Raw genomic sequence first — 18578 nt, 5'->3', positions numbered from 1 at the left:
GATAAGTGTAGATCAGGATGGGGAAAATATTATTTCCTCAGACTATTTGTGGGAGATGATTGGTATGGTCATTTAATGCTCAATTTGCATATTCAATTAAAACTGAAAGTTAATACCCTATGTCCCAACAATTTCACTTTTGTTATCTTCCCTAGAAACATACTTGTACATGTACCTGTGGATTTCTCTTTATATAGGACAGTTGGTGACAATCTTATAGGGAAAGGAGATGCATAAATAAACTATTGTACTAAATGTCATGCATTAGGAAAAGAAGAGAGGGAAAGAGAGAAAGAATGGGGAGCGGGGGTTGGGGGACATGGTCAAGGCTATGATGTCTAATAAGCAATTCTCACCATTCTTCTCCATTACAGCATCCTTAGATGATAGTGATTGATGTGAGCAAGGCCATGCAGTTACTTGTTTTCATGAGGGTTCAGAAAATGATCCAGAAATTGGTCATCAATCATTGTCATTACTGTTAGCATCATCATCCTCTTCATTGTCACTAGCACTAGCAGCATTAAAGTTATCTTCAGTAGGAATCAATGTAGTGATGTTTTCCTAAAAGTCATGCATTAACTCAGGAAACATGTTTTTACTAAGGACCTGACATGAGACAGATTCTTGCTGTCAACATGGAGCTAAAGTTGATCTGTGCTGAGTCTTAATTTATAAAGATGACAACATGGAGAAGTCAATGTAACTGGAAGAATTTATTACTTACATTTCCTAAGAGAAGGAGGCACATCATGTCATGCAGGGTCACTTGGGGAAGCGTCAGGTTTTGGTTAGGAGGCAGCAGCAGGAGTGACAGGAAAGCATAGGCTGTAGGCTTTACTGTGTTTTCCATGGAGAAAGAAAGACAGGGCAGGGGTTGGCTAGTTTGAACAATTCCAGCAGGCTTTGGGGAACAGGGGCTGTCTCTGCTTGCCTGGTACCTGGCCCTGGGTTGATTTAGGGCGGGGGAAATGTTGGCCTGGTGAATGAGAGTTAGATGAAGGAGGTGGGGTATGGACTTGGGATTGGTTGGTTTGTATATGAAATGTGGGCTCACCAACAAGTTGTTTTACTGTCTCTAGGAAGTAGCTAGCCCTGGGAGGGGCAGTCTCTCCCAAATATGAAATCTGGAGGTAAGCAGTCCAGCACAGGCAAAGCAGCCCCGTGATGTCATCAGGAATTCTGGCTCCTTCTATCTTTCTGCCTCTACCGTCCTTAGTACTGTCTGCTCCATGAGGCAAAGACAAAACAGCTGGTTGAGGTTCAACTATTACATCTGGAAAAAGTAGGAGGCAGACAGGACAGGTCCTTTTTAAAGGGCCTTTCCAAAGCCTCACTTAACGACTTCTACTTTTATCTCTTTACTTATCCCTATAGACAAAAGGATCTGTGATATACAGTTCTTTAGCTGAGCATATTGCTAACCAAGAGAAATGCAAGGGTTCTGCATGTTAGAGAAAAAATATATGAAGTTGGAGACTGATAATTCCATTTGTGTATGTATCAAATGCTTTTGTACCACTATGTGGCAGGTAATTTTCTAAGTAATTTTTAAATATTAATTCATTTTATTTCCATAACAGTCTTTTGGAAAGGTACTATTATAATCTCCATTTTAGAGATGGAGAAACTGAGGAGCAGAGAAGTTAAGTAACTGGCTCAAGGTCACACAGCTACTACATGGTAGGGAATCAAACTCAAGCAGTCTGGCCAAGGTCCAGTTACCTAATCACTGTTTTCTGTTGTCTCTTTCTCTTGTAAAGTGTGGCTTTCTAGAAAAGATGGTTGGATTCCTGGGTATCTCAAAACAGAACTACAGCCTCACCAGCTGTGCTCCAGTACACTTGAAAGAGTCACAAGGTTGACTTTTAACACAAAAAAATCGTACATTTGTACCCACTATACCACCTTCACGGGCTCTAACAACAGCAAAGACCAAGTGGTCTGAGGCAAATCTGGGGGCAAGGAGAGCTTGGCATCCAGGCTGAAGGCAATCATGAAAAGTTGACTCACAATGGCATTTCAGTATGCTGTGGCACCTCCGGAGGCAGACACCCTGACTTGGCCTATTGGTAAGGGAAAACTGTGACAGTGGAGGGCTCAGGGTTACTGCTCTCTTCATCCCTGCCCTGCACCAATCAACCAAACAGGAGGGAGGCCCTGACCAGCCCCTCAGGGGGAAGGAAGCACCATTCAGAGTATCAGGCTGAAGGCGATGAGTGGAGGACTCATCCTGAAAGTTTCAGGGGTCTAAATTTAACTTCCTTTAGCCTTTTCCCGTTTTCTCAGAACATCTGCTGCTGTATTTTCATCATTGGGTGCCCCTCAAGTCAGTCACTGAATTTCATCCTTTAGCCAGCACATATATATTATGGTCAATTATCTTACGATAGTTTTGACCCTTAATCTAACAATAATCCGCTCAGAGTGATGACTCTGTGTTCTCTTGATATAATACTTTGTCCCTGCCAGTTATACATCTACTTCATGTCCTCTGATGACCCAGATCAGAATTTCCAGTTACATACCATGCTATGTGACACCAGGCACAGGATCACAGTGACCTGAACAAAAAGATCCTGGTCCCAGGGCTTGGTCGATAGGACTCTATCCTGAGAAATGCCCAGTCACAAACCCTGACTCCAGCAGAGGGCAGCTGGAGATCCCATGGCCTCCAGGCAGCTGGATGAAGGACTGTAGTAGAGACACAACAAGGAGGCAGGTGGATGTCAGGAATGACCCAGCACATACTCTGGTTGTGCGATGCTGCCACCTCCCCCTTCCAGGGCCGTGGCTCACCATAGAGCCCAGACCGGGGTCTCTCATATGAGATGTTCCTGGAACTGGGTCCTCATTCACTCTGACTGTCCTGACACCTGTCCACTTGTCCGTGTTGGGGTCTGTAACCGGGTGAGTGTTTTGGGGAGCCCAGGGCAGTCTCTGAGCATGGGTGGAGGTAGAGCTCGTGAGTTTTCACAGGAGGCATAGGAGGAAGAATCAGGGAACCACCAGAAGCGTGATATTTGAAGAAGGAATGTGAAAAATGGATTTGTTTTATTTGGATCTGAAGTAAAATTAACTTCTTGACAAAGGAAGGTAGAAGTGCAGTGTTTCTAGGTGACATTTGTCAACAGCCTCACCTGGAACTGGCACTTTTACCAGATTATAAGAGCAGCTGTTCTTGAGTCCATGTCAACATTGCCCCAGGCTCTGGCTTCCTAAAGCCTTGTCTCTGAAGAGTGCCCTTTTGTACCTGGGCACGCAGTTCCCATGGGAGCCTGGAAGGATTGACATCATTCCCACTTCCGAATTCCCTGCAGAAATAAAATTCACCCGGGAAGTGGAATGAAATACCGTTTTTTTTCGTTTGTTTGTTTTAGCTAGATCAACACAAAGCTCATTAAAATTGCAAAATGACTTCTTAAATCTTTTCTAAGGTCAACTCCTTATTTCCATGAGGAAAGATGCAAAAGTGAGTTGGGAGTGACACTACTTAAAGTTTAACACATGTGAAAATATTTTATCTTCTCTCTCAGCTCTGTTGATCTTCTGCCAAGATGTCCTGTCAGGAGAACAAGTAGCAGTGACAACCTTCTCCAAGTACACCCCAAATTGCCCTCCAAAATGCTCATCCTGGTGCCCAGCTCCATGTTCCCTTCAGTCTCTTCCTGTTGCGGCCCCAGCTCCAGGGGCTGCTGTAGCTCTGGGGGCTGCTGCAGCTCTGAGGGTGGCAACTGCTGCCTGAGCCACCATAGATGCCATCTTTTCTACCAGAGCCAGCACCAGAGCCCCAACATCTTTGAGTGTGAGCCCTCGAGGTACGGGGGACTCTGGATGCTCTGGGGGCTTCTGCTGACCCGGGCCTTAAAGACCAGAGAGAGTAACCTTAGAGAAAACAAATGTCAGGGACCATCCCAGTCTGATCCTTTTTTCTCTTCCATGACCTTTTGTCCTCTATCTTGTGGTTTCATCATGCTTTATGTAGACTCAGAAGATTTCCTAACTAAAATTCTCAGCTATTTCCAATCCCAAAAGTTTACTTGGATCCAGCTTTGCTCTTGTTCTTTGAAATCTATTTAGAAATAAAGTTCAAATTTTATGACTGAGTTGTGTGTCATTGCATTTTATTTAAGCCCCTTCTCAGAGCTAGAATCCTTAGAGTCTACTTACAACGAGACCTTTAATTTGGTGGACCTCTTCCATTGTGGTGTGGAGCAAATGAAAAGTCAGTTCCATCTTCAAGTCAGAGCCGCTTCAGTTGATGGTAGAAAAAGTATGATAGGGCTCCATCTGTCAGGGCAGAGGGTAGACTTAATTAGTGTGTAGTCCCAGACACGTAGGGACAGAAGGGAGCCACTACAAATCTTTTAGAAATTACTTTCTATATAATGACCATTTCCCAGTGGAAATAATACTGCAGACTTACAACATACTTCTTTAATCAACATTTTATTGTGCAATATTTGTTTCTAGAGTTTGTCTGTATGGGTTTATGATTGTAAATAACACAAAATTATGTTATTATCTAAAATCATCTATTATCTAAAAGTCAATTTCCAGATTTAGAATTGATCATAAAACTGTTGCAACAAAAATACATGAGGGTTGTTTTAATTCATCTAACACAGAATTGGTAATAAATATAAAATTACGCTTTATTATTTTCATTTGTATTTCTTTGTTTCCAAGTATTTATTGCTCCTTTGAAATTTCTCTTTTGTGAATTTTCCCTTTTTTTGGTGATGATTGCCGATTTATCTCTAAGCTTTTAGTATTTTCTTATTGATCATATAAGATTTTGAAAGTCATTAACTCAAGTAATTTAGTCATTTATGTCCACAACAAATTCTACAATTTGTGTTTGCTGTTTGTTAACTATGTAAATTTTTCTTCTCTTTGAAATAGATGGTGTGACTCTTCATAATTTAGCTTTTCTGCAGGTCATCTTATAGTTTCATTCATATGGGTCCTGAATAATTTTTATTCAGGTGATTTCTAAATATTTCATGCTTACTGTCTCTTACATAAAGGACCATTTCTACTCATAAATTCAACAGGGAGTTTGCTTATATATAGTGTGTGGTCAATCAAAAAATTTTCTTACTAATTCTAACCATTTTCAGATCAAATATTATTGCTATTCTTTTACTTTCTAAGTCTATAATTTTTTTTTTTAAGATTGGCACCTGGGCTAACAACTGTTGCCATTTTTTTTTCTGTTTTATCTCCCCAACCCCCGCTCCCCCCCTACACAGTTGTATATCTTAGTTGCAGGTCCTTCTAGTTGTGGGATGTGGGACACTGCCTCAACGTGGCCTGACGAGTGGTGCTGTGTCCGCACCCAGGATCCGAACCCTGGGCTGCCACAGCGGAGTGCGTGAACTTAACCACTCGGCCACGGAGCCAGCCCCCTAAGTCTATAATTGTTACTTGCAAATGATGATAGTTCAGCGTCGTCCTTTCTAAAACAAACACACCCATATACACACATATATCTGTATTATTTCATCTGTTAGAATTTCAGCACAAAGCTAATTTATAATATAAATTGTGTTTATCATCTCATAGATAATCCATTTACTCTAAATTTCCTAAGATCTTTTTGTTGAGGTCCAATATTGAATTTTATTAAAATACTTTTTCAGAATTTATGGGAACAGTTATGTATATACTTTTCTGACTGACATTCAAAGTCTTTAAAAGGTAGAGTCTTTGAGTTTGAAAGGAGCACAGCTAAAGAAACTGATGTGCAGAGAGGTGATATCAGTGACACAAAGTCATGAGTGAAGGCAGTGGTAAGGTTGGGACTGGGACTCCACCCCCACACTCAGAACTATGGCTCCCGACTGCATGTAGAAGGAAGGCAAACTTACTCAAAATTATTGAGCTCTGAGTTAATTATGTCTTTGTCCACGTTATACCTTCTCAATCTTGCCTTCCTCATCTTGCCCATTGAAAACCTCAACAGAAGCTATCTCAGAGATCTATTGTTGTCCCTTAGTTCATCCTGTTAGGAGACTCTGCCTCCCGACGCTACTTCTTTCCCAAGAGTCTCTCACTGTTTAACATTGTGCAATATCTGGAACAATCATGTGTGCAAGTTATCACAGTCTTGAGTTTTCCTATTTTTTTCCTTTTTATTCATTATTTTGTTTATGATGCTTACTTGTGTAGTCATTAGGAAATGCCAAAGGTTTAAATGAAAATATATTTAACACATAACTGATAATATGCTGAACATTAACTTTTTGTGAATTGAAAAAAGACTGCTATGTGTTCATTTTCTTAAAAAATGGAACTCTTCTTTATAACTCTATGATGCTAGTCTCCTACAGGAACATAGTATGACAACCATTACTCTCATTCTTGTACCTCCTTCAATATGCAGTGGCTGCCTTGCCTCTTCCATGAAGCCTTAAAAGATTTCTTCACCTAACATGGATGTCTTCCTTGGTGTCTAGAATGATCGATGGCTTTTATCTCTGGCTAAACATTATAATTGACTGGTTATCTTTTTAAAAATACTGATATGGAGCTCTATTCTCCACTGTGGAGTCCTGGCATCATTTTTAAAGGCTGAATGCTGAGAAACACTGGCGTAGAGGCTTGATTTTGCCTTCAGTCATGCCTTGTCTACTGGTTTCTCTTGTGTTGAGGTCAGTGTTACATTCCAACTTCTCAGGTGTCTCTGCTTCTCTCTCCAATTTACTGTGAGCTCCATGAGGGCAGGAGCTGAGGCTTATTTGTCAGTGTTTTTCACAGGACTGGGGCAGTGTTGGTGACAGATTAAAGGCCCAGATGTGGTTAAGGTTGTTTGTTATGATAACTGTTCCTTGTATCCCATGATTTCATCTCTATTTCCATGAGACTCTCCTCTGAGTTTTGAATGCCATCAGATTGGGGCATTGAATTAGTGGAGAGAGAGATGGGGTTACAGGAGGACATTCTTAGAGAGATACTTGCCAGGAAACTCTTTTCCCTCTCTACTTTGACACATGCATTCTGAGACAGTAGCAGAAGTTACCACAAAGACACTTAGTTCCTGGTCCTTGGAGGGAGGAAATGCAAGCTTGGAGTTTAGTCATCTTTTGTCCTTGTTATCAAGTTCATCATCAACACCAGGATCAACTTCATCATCATTAGGCATCTAGTTTCCATAGTAGATGTTTCTAGAAGTGCCTTTTGAGACAATACATAAATAAATATAACTTACGAAAGTATATGAAAAGAGTTGGCTACCAAAGGGAACTTTCCATAAGTGGAAACATTCAACACTAAATTGTCTCATCTTAGGTGCCTATGGTCTGGGATAGAAGGGAAAGTTTTGTTTTTGTGGGTTTTTTTTTTTTTTGCGCTTGTTTTGTTGTTGTTTTGGTTTTATTTTTTAATTATGGGGAGAATTCCTTCTGGACACTCATTTTCTTGGATATTAAGAAAACTCATTTGTTTTCTTAATGGTTACCACAGTGTTTGTGTGCCTGTGTCTCTGTGTGAGTGTGTGCGTGTGCGTGTGTGTGTGTGCATGCATATGCATAAGAGAGAGACATATTGAGGGAGAAGCGGGGAGGGAGAAAGATGGTGTGGGGAGAGGGGAGGGAGAGAGACTTTCTAAGAAACGTTACAAGTTAGTAAAAGCATAGACGGTGCTACTAGGCCTCTCATTGTGAATGCCATGAGACAGGGCAGAGTCATAGGACAAAGCTTAACAAAAGTCAACACGCTCCCACACATAAGACTGTTTTATATCCTCATCTCCATAGGTTAACCCAAGTACAAGTACAAATGTGCTAGCCTTTGAGATCCAATCTGAGGGCTTCTTACAGGAGCAGCTCTGTAGAAGACTTTGGTGCACTGATGGAGGGAGTCTATTCCCACACATAAGTACATCAACTTGACCTAACTAAAAGTAAAGGCAATATTTACTCCAAGGAAATGAACTGAGACCTGGAAAGTGAGAGGCTGGTAAATGTTTAATAATGGGATTTCTGTGGAAAAAAGAGACATGAATTGTTGTCAATTTCAGTGGTGTAAACATTCCCACCGTGGCAGATTTCAAGCTACCAAATTGATGACACAGAACGCAGAGTTGGGAAGAGATGCACAAAATTGGCTGTCCAGCTCATCACTGGACTTGGGACACCAAACCAAACATGACTGGACCTGTTGGGAAGGAAAACCTCATGGCACCTAGTAAAACCTTGTCTCAAAGCTTTTGGAGCCCAAAGCAGAAGTGGATCTAAACCCCATGTGGGCAAAAGGCTCTTTCTCAAGGATAGACAAGAGTGAGTTCAAGACAGAGGTTGGAAAGAAGGGCATTCACAACATTCAAAGAAAAAGAATTCCAGACGCCACAGTACTGGAATCTTTTATTGAGAGGCCATGGGTTCCCCAAAACTCGGGCCATAGCTGAGGGAAAAAGTATTATTTACAGAATTCCACATATAGAACAGCTCCCCCAAAGCCCTGACTCTAAGTAGGCATGCTGGGAGTCCCACTGCCAGCTCAGTATGGAAAGAACAAAGAGGTAAGAGTATGTGAGGAATAACCTGCACGTGACCTACCTGTGCAACAGCCATGTCCTGCTCCTTCCAGAAGCATGGCTCACCTGAAGCCCAGCCCTGGAGCCCATATAAAGTGTGTCGCTGCTGCTGGCACCTCATCCACTCAGCCTCCTCGGGTTGTGTCTGTGGCTGTCTGAGACCAAGGTGAGTGTTTCTATGGAATCCAGGGGGGCTGCTGAGCAGGATCGAGAGTCTGGAGAGTCACTCTGGGAGAGGGGCGGAGTGGAGTGTGGAAGAAGAGGACAACACAGGGGACAAGGACAGAAGGTCAGGACTAATGGTTGCTCTGGACAAAGCGGGACCCACCTGGGAAAGGCTGTCCCTGTGGTCAGACAGGGAGATGATAAGTGACCTAGAAATGCTGCAGTCCTGCAATGACTGGCTTGCTAGCACTGAGCCCATTGCTCTGAAAGAAGCTTTTCCGTGACTGCGCAGCTCTGAAATTTATATCGTGCATATATGTCAGGAGATGACGGCTCTTCCACCAATTTCTGAAAAATATTTCTAGATAGGTTCAAGTAGGTAGAATTGCAATGAACTTAACATGCTTTTGAAACGAATGAGATATCCATTCTAGTACTTCAAATATTGCTTGATTTACTAGTTTAGCAGGCATTTATTAACCACTTGAGAATCAAGAGCTGTGGATGACTCTAGAGGTACAAAAGTAAAGACAACGTACTCATTGTCTCAAGTAGGTTTCCGTCTATGCACATATTTTAGATAGCCCTCCGCAAACCTGGGGAAAGATTTCAAAATAGAGAAAAATTTAAGGGCTCTGGATATTGAGTTTCTGGCTATGTTTCTATTTTGTCATTCAGGTTTACTGAAATTCCACCAAGATGTCCTGTCAGCAGAACCAGCAGCAGTGCCAACCCCCTCCCAAGTGCCTCCCAAAGTGTCCTGCCCCTAAATGTCCCCCCAAGTGCCCACCCTCATGTCCCCCTCCAGTCTCCTCCTGCTGTGGCCCCAGCTCGGGGGGCTGCTGCAGCTCTGGGGGTGGCGGCTGCTGCCTGAGCCACCACAGACGCCAGAGATCCCACCGCCGCAGACACCAGAGCTCTGACTGCTGTGGCAGTGGCAGTGGTCAGCAGCCTGGGGGCTCCGGCTGCTATTCTGGGGGCTGCTGCTGACCTTGACCCTGAGGAGCACTGAGGAGCAGCGTTGGAAGAGTCACAGCACAAAGGACATACTCCAGCCTGGTGTTTTACTCCCTCTCTCTCATGTCTTCCCCTTCTGGGTCCCAATCAATTGAATAAACATGCAAGCTTTGATTTTCAGAAGCCCCAACTCAGTGCCTTGGATTTGCTTTCTTTTGGCCTCAGGTCAATATCTATATTTCTCAGATTGTTGAAAAATATTCTAAAGAATGTGCTTTACAACTATAGATTTACTTTCCAGTCCTGATTTGATTGGTGATTTTTATCCCACTTTTCTTCTCTTTTACCATATCTCAATTCTGCTCCCTGGATAGGAGGATAGACTTACAGCTTTTACTGGACTGGAGAAAAATCAATGAATTAAAATTTAATCAATTAATTTTTATTGTAAGCATATTTTCAAGAAAATCTAAAATTCTACAGTATTTGTGTGAAGCCAAAAAATAAGGGTTAACTAGAATTAGTAGATGGGTCTAACTTTAAAAGAAATATTATCAGAGGGTGGGGGAAATGGGGAGATGCTGGTCACAGAGTAGAAAATTTCAGTAGATTTTAGAAACTTTTAGAAGATTAATAAGTTCTGGGGATCTAATGCACAGCAGAGTGACCATCAATAACACTCCACTGTGTACTTGAAAGTTGATAAGAGAGTAGATCTTAAATGTCCTCATCACAAAAAAGAAATGGTAATTACATGACATGAGGGAGGGGTTAGCTAACACTACAGTGGTGATCATATTGCAATATATAAGTGCATTAAATCAACTAGTCATAAAATTTAAACTTACACAGTGTTACATGTCAGTTATATCTCAAAACATCTGGAAAAAATATTAGTGATGAAAAATAGCCATGAAGGGGCCAGCTCCGGGGCTGAGTGGTTAAGTTCGCCTCCTCTGCTGCGCGGCCTAGGGTTCGGATCCTGGGCGTGGACATGGCACCGCTCGTCAGGCCATGTTGAAGCGGCGTCCCACATCCCATAACTAGAAGGACCTGCAACTAAGGTATACAACTATGTATCGGGGGCGAAGGGGTTTGGGAAATAAAGCAGAAAAAAAACAAAAAAGATTGGCAATAGTTGTTAGCCCAGGTGCCAATCACTAAAAAAAAAAAAAAAAAAAAAAAAGAAAAAAGGAAGATTGGCAACAGTGGTTAGCTTAGGTGCCAATCTTTAAGAAAAAAAAAAAAAAAGAAAAATAGCCGTGAAGTGGTTTGGACAGAAGATCCTACTTATTTAAGTAAAAATGCACTTATTGCTTCATACATCCATCTTTAAGGCAATATTCTCCCTCTCTCGCTCTTTTGCTGTGTTTAAGAGAATTGAGATGACAGAATAGCCCCAGCTCCTTCTGGGAGGTGATCAAGAAAGCTTACTTATCTTTGTAAGTGTTGTCTTTAGTTGTGCAGTGCACGTACAGAAGTCTGGTTAAATAAAGTACTATTGAAAGCCAGACTTTTAATTTTTTTTCAAATGACTGTTTACAGGCACCCAGCCGTCAGGATTGGAATCCAATGAAGTACATTCCTTCTCTCTCCCCTTGTTAGAGAGCTCTGCTGATATGGGGCTCCCTCTGAGGCAGAAACCTTGGATGTGTCAGGTTAGATATTGCAGACCCATCTTAGCCTTGTGGTCATGCAGGGAGCTTAAATGAATTCACTGAGAGGAAACACTGAAGAGCATGGCTCCCTCAGGCCTTCCGAGAAACCCCTGTTGAAATAAACCTGGTTTGTTGTCATTCTTGCACTTACTAAATAATTTGAAATTACATATTTATTTCTTTTCATTTGTTAAACGTTTCTCACCTTATCCCTGGAGAAGATTGTACTCTATAATTTCTATTGTGCAAGCTTCAGGATGTCAGTGTCCAGTCGTGAAAGCAAAGACCACTCTGGCTATTCGAAGCAGGGAGGGACCTAATGCAGGGAATTTGTTATAAAAGTCTCGGAGGGGCTGAAGAAGTAAAAGGGGTACTAGGAGACGTGCAAGCACCAGGGGCAGGGCAGGCCTGCAGCCCCAGAACTTGCCAAACAGCCATGGCTGCTCGGGAGGGCACCGGAAATGCAATACTCCTCCATCCACCTTCACAGAAGGCCGTGATTTGAAATTGTGGTCCTGTGCTTTCCAGAATGATGCAGTGGGACTAGGAAAAGGTGGCTGGCATGGCCAAGGGGCTGTTGCGATAAGGTCACAGCCTTCTGGGATGCAATTCATCTGAATTAAAAGAAAACCCCTATTTCTCACCCTGTGCATTGCCTTCAGTCTCTTTGCTCAGGACTGTCCCTCCTCCAAGCTTTGTTTTTCTCCATAGAGTTTATAACCACCCAACACGTTACACATATTACATATGCATATATTTTCTGTTTTCTCCCATCAGAATGTCAACTCTATCAGGTAAGAACCTCATCTCTTGTTCACCGTTCCATCCACGATGCCTTAGTCAAATGCTTGGTGAACTCAAAACACACCTGTTGGATGTGCAAATAGCGTATTTTTTCTTATTTATTTTGTTTGTCCTCTGTCTTCCTTATTAGAATAAGTTCAATGAGGGGAAAATGTTTATCTCTTTTGTTCAGGGCATGTCAGTGGTATGGATTATAATTTTAAACAGGGTCACCAGCAAAGGCCTCCCTGAGGTCATATTTGAACAAAAACTTGAAGGAGGTGAGCAAGTTAACCACTTGGGTATCTGGGAGAAGAAAATTTTAGGTAGAGAAAGAAGCAAGAGGGAAGTTTCTCAAAGCAAGAGTGTGCCTGGTATGTCAGATGAGCTGCCAAGAGGCCAGTGCGGCAGAGGTGGAGTGACGGAGGAGTGCAGGACATGGAGTCTGGGAAGTGGGGGTGGGGTCATGCGGGCAAGTCTGTGCATCCTTTTGAAAGCACTTGTGAGGACTTGGCTCTTACCATAAACAGAATAAGAAGTTGTTAGACTGTTTTCAGCAGATAAGTGACATGATCTGACTATTAATGTCTCCATTTTACAGATGAGGAAACAGATTCAGAAAGTTCAGCAAATTACCTAAGTTCGCATACTGGGAATTGGCAGAGCTGTGATGAGAACGAGGTACTCTCTGGCAGCGAAAGGCATAAATTCATAGGACTGCTGCTGTGCCTTGGTGTGGAGGTCTTGGAGGGGTTGAGACATAGGACAAAACGTGCTATTTGCACTGGAGGGATGGATGGAGTGGTTGGGAGGGAGAGGTCTGAGAGAGACTATGATCCAGTGGATTCTATCTGCAGGGATATCTTAGGGGAACATGGAACTCTCCTGTATCCCTCTGTATCCTGAAATGCAATGATGAAGCGTTTTCTATTAAAAATTTCAGGCAATGATTATTAAGACCAAACGCAATTAAATAGCTCTACAAAGTGGTAGGTAAATGTGAGGCACTAGTTACCTAGCGTGTTTTCTAAGAGAATAAATGGGTTAGGGAAGAGCTGGCAGAGGTTCAAGGAAACCAGCCCCACTGGGCCTTTCCAGGAGAAGGAGGAGTATTTGGGCACCATTTTTCCCTCACCTCTGCAACCAAAAGGGCCCTGGTGCTGTCTTGCCCTGTATCCCTGGCCTAGACACAGCCCATGGGACTCTGAGCCAGGTGGGGCTGGGGTTCTCATGCTTCGATGACCCACATGTGCACACAGTGGGAGAACTGTGTGACCCTCTCCCACATACGGGAAAACTCTCTCTGCTCCTCTCCTTAGAGGATGCCCCTTAGAAGACTTTCGTTGGCTCCTCTTGTGATTGTCTTGGTGGGGTTAGAGGCAGGGAGGGAGGCAAGGATGAGGCCAAGCGAGGGTGCTCCCTAGCAAGCTTATTCAGTGGCCATGTCTTGTAATGGAATGTGCCCTGGATGGAATTCAGAAATTTCTGTCTAGTCTGCTCCTACCTGGCTGTGTGGATTTGAGCAAGGTTCTTCCTTCTCTGTGGGCTTCAGTTACGATACAGGGCCTGAGCTCTATGCTTGTAGCCGTCCTCGCCAGCCCTGCATTCTGTGGTTCTACAATACAATCTCCCAATAATCTAGGAGGAACTCTGGATTGCTGTTAGAATGATGGTGCAGGGGATCTCTGGTGCAAGCCTCAGAGCTGAGCCTGGAACAGAGATGCACACAGATCTCTGCACTATCTCCTCAGATGCAGAAGTGAGATTTTTCGCTGGATACCAGCTTTCCCGTGTCCTCCATCTCCTGGGTGTGTGGTTTCTCACTTCCTCTCATTTCTTTTCCACAGAAAAGGAAGGACCCGGACTTCCCTGAGAGCATCTCCCAGTTCCTGATCAAGGAAAGCTCCCAGGACGAGGGAAGATCCAGGTTCTGCTCTCAAGGAGCAATATGTCAACTTGGATTCTTCTCCCTCTGATCTCCTGGTCAGGGCTAGGGGGACCACTGAGTTGAAATCTTAGTTCAGCACTCAAGGGAACAACTTTAAACACATGATTAATGTCAGGATTTGTGGATGCTGGTGCTATATGGGACCTTAGAGATAATATAGTTCCTGACTATCCAGATGGTAAGTCCTGAAATGAGCTAACCAGAGGGACTGCAGAGAGCTTTTAAAGACTGGAAGATCTTCCTAAGAAGAACAGCCCATTAGGCCAGATGACACAGATATTGAGACAGGTATTGTCTTATGATAGGGGTCAGACCCCATGACATGTTTTATTTCCCTCCTCCTCGGAGATGCCATGATTCTGAATCTGTGATTCTGTTATTCTGTGAATTCATGATTCTCTCCACCTATGACCCTTCGAGTCTACTGGGATCTTATTGCATGAGTCCACAAGTCTCTGATTCAATGGGCTTGTGTCCAAAGAGACAAATGGGGCCTTTGGGGATGACCCTGTGACTCATCCTGGTACTTGTACCAGTCATCTCACTTCTCTGTGCCTTGTCTTCCTAGCCTATAAAATGGGTGGGGCACCCTTACCCACCTGTTTTGGTGTCACATGTAACAGGGATGTTAGTGCTGCCTGAAGATGTCAAACCCATTAGTGGCTCCTGACCCACAGAGTAGGAAGCCAGCCAATAAGAGCTCACAGATAGCACAAGATGCACAAATTGGCTAATAGCAGGATGTCTCCATGCCTCACTACATGGAGGAAAGAGGTTGGTCTAGGCTGTACTGTCAGTGTAAAGCACCCCCATTCATTCCCTTGTTCATTCATTTCTCTAGTCAGTGGTCCCCAGGTCTTGTGTTAGAGCCAAGTGATATGGAGTGAATGTGTCCCCGGTCACCAGTGCATAGAAATTACAGTCTAGTGGGAATAACTCCATGGACAGCCAGGATGTGGAAATATACGTTTCCTTTGTAGAACAAGCCCCCACAATTACAGGATATCATAGCCGGAGGGCCTCATCTACCCTCTATTTTAGAGTGGAATAGGAAAGGCCTAGAGACAGCAGGGCACAGTGGAATCACTGTGAGTTGGTGGCAGAATCAGGACAAGAGCTTAGTTCTGTTGTTGCCTTGAACTCTTTCTCTCCTGGCTTGTTGACATGCCCTAAAATGGCTGGCCTTCTAGGGCATTTTCTTCCCTGTAAAGTGTGGCTGTCCCATCCTACATGTAAGATATAGGGCTTATTGCCTGAATCTGTTAGGCACCTGAAAGGTATGGTTCCTAAAGCATCATGGATTTCACACTGGAAGCAGCATGATGTGGTGGAAAAACACATTTTGAAGTTTCATATACCTGGGTTCAAATTCTGCATGTACCACTTCTAGCAATGTGAGCTTAGGCAAGTTTGTTTGTTTACTTATTTATTTTAGATGCTATTGTGGGGACTAAATTTGATGAGATATACCACGTGGAGTGTCTGGCCCCAATAAAAGATTGTCCCTTTTCCCTCCCCTCCATGAAACATCAGGTTTGGTTATCAACTGTGGTGGGACACTTAAGAGAGCAGTTAATGGAATGGTCTGAAATCACATCCTTCCCCACTTCACCACCACCTTGGGAAGATGGACTGGTGGGCTTCCCAGAGGGAGCTATGGAGTGTTACAAGCCCATCAGAGGCACAAACAACAGGAGGAAGCAGGAAAATTTCCAAGCCTGGGGCAGAATTCCCCTTCTCGCTTCCTCCACCTTGTTGAGGGGCTGACCCTGCAAGACCTAGCTTGGAGTGAAGAAGTGTCTGTGAAGTCGTGGGAGTTTGTGCTTCCTTTATTTAGGTAATTTGGGAGACTTGAGGCTAATGGGTCCTGGGGAGTTTGTGGATTCATTTATAGACAAATGCAGGAGCACCTTTTACCCCTCAAGCCACAGGGGCCAAGGTGGGGCCTGGACTGGCTGATCTGAGGGAGTGGCTGTTTGGAACCAGTGCTAGGCTCCGGATCAAGATAACCTGCTACATTGGGCAACCCTACATGGTTCAGTGGGAAGAGTGTGGGCTCTGAAACTAGACAGGCTTGGTTTCAAATGATACTCTGTTGCCTACCAGTGGGTTGACCTTAGTGAAATAGGCCTCTGGGTCTTAGTTTCCTCTTTTGTAAAAATACGGCTAACAGCCTACCTCACAGGGTTATTGTGAAGATCAAATTAAATAACACAGATAAAGACATAGGATGATATTCCGTATATAGAAAGTGTTCAATATTTATTATCCCCGCCTCTCTTCCTATATCTACTGCGCTGGGGAAAGGAAAGGACACAGAGATTCAAGGACAGTGCTATGTTCAGAAATAAAAGGTGACATCTTGTAGCGGTAAAGACCATGGCTTATGAAAGCAGACTGGCTGGTTTCAAATTCTCACTTCTCTGCTTACTTGCTTTGCGACAATGGGTAACATCGTTAATCTTTCAGGGCTTCAGTTACAGGGCCATCTGTAAGTGTACATGCCTCATAGACCGTTCGGCACATAAAAAATCATTCAATTAAATGTTAGATTCTACTATTATTGCTATCACACAGAGTTCATTTGTCTGGAATTCCCCCTGTGCTGGACTTTTGGGGATCTTGGCCTGGTAGAGAAGTTCAGGAAGGTGAGGATGAGGGAACTCACAGGGCATGAGGAGGTGAGGATGGGGGAGCTCACAGGACATGAGAAAGTGAGGAGACACAGCCTAGATTTAGGGCCTGGGGTCTGAGACCATCAAGCAGTCACTCAATTTCACAGATAAATTTAGAATGACTTGCCAGTCTATGGAACAAACCATTTCTTTAGGGCCTTGTTTCCATATTGAGGCAGACACCACTGGGCCAAATTCCTCGTGCCCAGAAACCCAAACCAGCAGGATCCACCATGGAAGCCCTCAGAAAGAGCTCACCATTTATGCTAGGAAGATTCAGTGTAGCTTTTGGCACAATGTATGAAAAATTGATGCTAAACACATCTTGGACAAGTCCTTGAAGACTCAAGAGACCTAGAAATAGTTTCAGAGGGACAGATCTCATAGTCGTCTCTCATAACTTCTGGGGAAAGAAGGTTGACTTGTTTCCTAAAGATGGCACCAGGAATCATTTATCTCGTGTTGGGGAAAATTCAGTGTCAAGCAGAGACATGCCGTATCTCTGACTGAAGAGCCAGGCTTATGGGGGAGGAATCCTGCCAATGCAAATCCTTGTAATCTCTGGTGTTTCATTCAGATGCCATTAAATTGCTTCACTGCCGCGCTATAAAAGTCTCCCCAAGCACCAGTCCCTCAGATCACTGGCTTCTTCCAGTCTTGCTCCTGTCAGCAAAGAGGGTAAGTCTCTCTGCCTGGGATAGTGACATAGGATGAATGAGAGTCTCCGTGAGCTTGGTGTGGAGAACATGGGATGGAGGGTGATCAGGGCTAGATGCTGCTAATAGCCCCGAAGAAGGCTTAAGGTAATAGCTGATAGGAAGCACGGAGCCTAGAGCGTGAGAGGAGATGGAGAGGCACACGCTGAGTTGTTAGGTCTGTGGGAGAAGAGATTTTCACAGAACTGGGTCACCTCTCTCTAAATGCAGTTGTGCAGTCCTTTCTTGGGTCTGCAAATGAGGTAAATTGTTAGTCCAGCTGATCCAAAGAGCAAATAGTGGACATTTACTCAAATCTGGCCTTGCCAGGCTCTGTCAGGCCTAGCTTGAGACTCAACGTTGGCTCAGGGTCTATTGACATGAATTTGCCTTCCCTGAGTACTGCCAGGCCAGGCAGGAGGAAGGGAAGCCACCCTTGGGAGAACTGGTGGTAAGCAGAAATCAGTTGGGAAACAATTTCACAAGGAGAACTCACAATGCAGACACTAAAGAGAGTAAGGAGAGAGGGGACTTAGAGAGTTGGGTAGAAACGCAGACATCACTCTTTCAAACCCTTCATTTCCCATTCTGGAAACTGAGGCCAGAGGTGAGTGGCAGCTTGTCCAAAGTCGCAAAGCCAGGTGAAGGCACAGGCGCTGAACCTAGGATCCCTGGCTGTGAGTCCACCCTAATGCCAGCTGTACAGCCTCTGGGTGCCTGTGGCCTTCCCGAAAGGTTCCTACTTACAGACCACTCTATCCAAAGGGGATGCTGCCAGTGTCCCTGGAAATCTTCCTAGTTCTGATGAAACCTTTCTTTTCAGATTTCTCAAAGCCTTGGAAAGATGTGTGACCAGCAGAAGCAGCTGCAGTTCCCTCCATCATGTGTGAAAGGTTTGGGATTGGGGGCTGTGCAAAGTACCAAATCTACCTCTGAGAAATGCCCAGCTCCAGGCCCGACGCAAACCTACGTGAAATGCCCAGCTCCAGGCCCAATGCAAACCTACGTGAAATGCCCAGCTCCAGGCCCAATGCAAACCTACGTGAAATGCCCAGCTCCATGCGCAACTCAAGCCTACGTGAAATGCCTAGCTCCAGGCCCAACGCAAACCTATGTGAAATGCCCAGCTCCAGGCCCAACGCAAACCTATGTGAAATG

The 18578-nt window shown here is 44.0% G+C and overlaps 1 protein-coding gene across 1 annotated transcript in view; it reads left to right on the top strand.

Moving 5' to 3' along the window:
- The first annotated feature begins 18264 nt into the window (after nt 1-18264).
- The window catches only part of C13H1orf68 (chromosome 13 C1orf68 homolog), a 1059-nt gene continuing 745 nt past the window's right edge, over nt 18265-18578 (top strand). The window contains exon 1 of the mRNA XM_046682587.1: nt 18265-18481. Coding sequence (XP_046538543.1) covers nt 18265-18481 — 217 coding nt within the window. The remainder of the gene's footprint in view (nt 18482-18578) is intronic.

Source organism: Equus quagga, chromosome 13 (assembly GCF_021613505.1).
Source record: "Equus quagga isolate Etosha38 chromosome 13, UCLA_HA_Equagga_1.0, whole genome shotgun sequence".
Taxonomy (NCBI): domain Eukaryota; kingdom Metazoa; phylum Chordata; class Mammalia; order Perissodactyla; family Equidae; genus Equus; species Equus quagga.
Note: the sequence above shows the minus strand (reverse complement) of the source record. Positions and strands in the feature narration are given on the sequence as shown.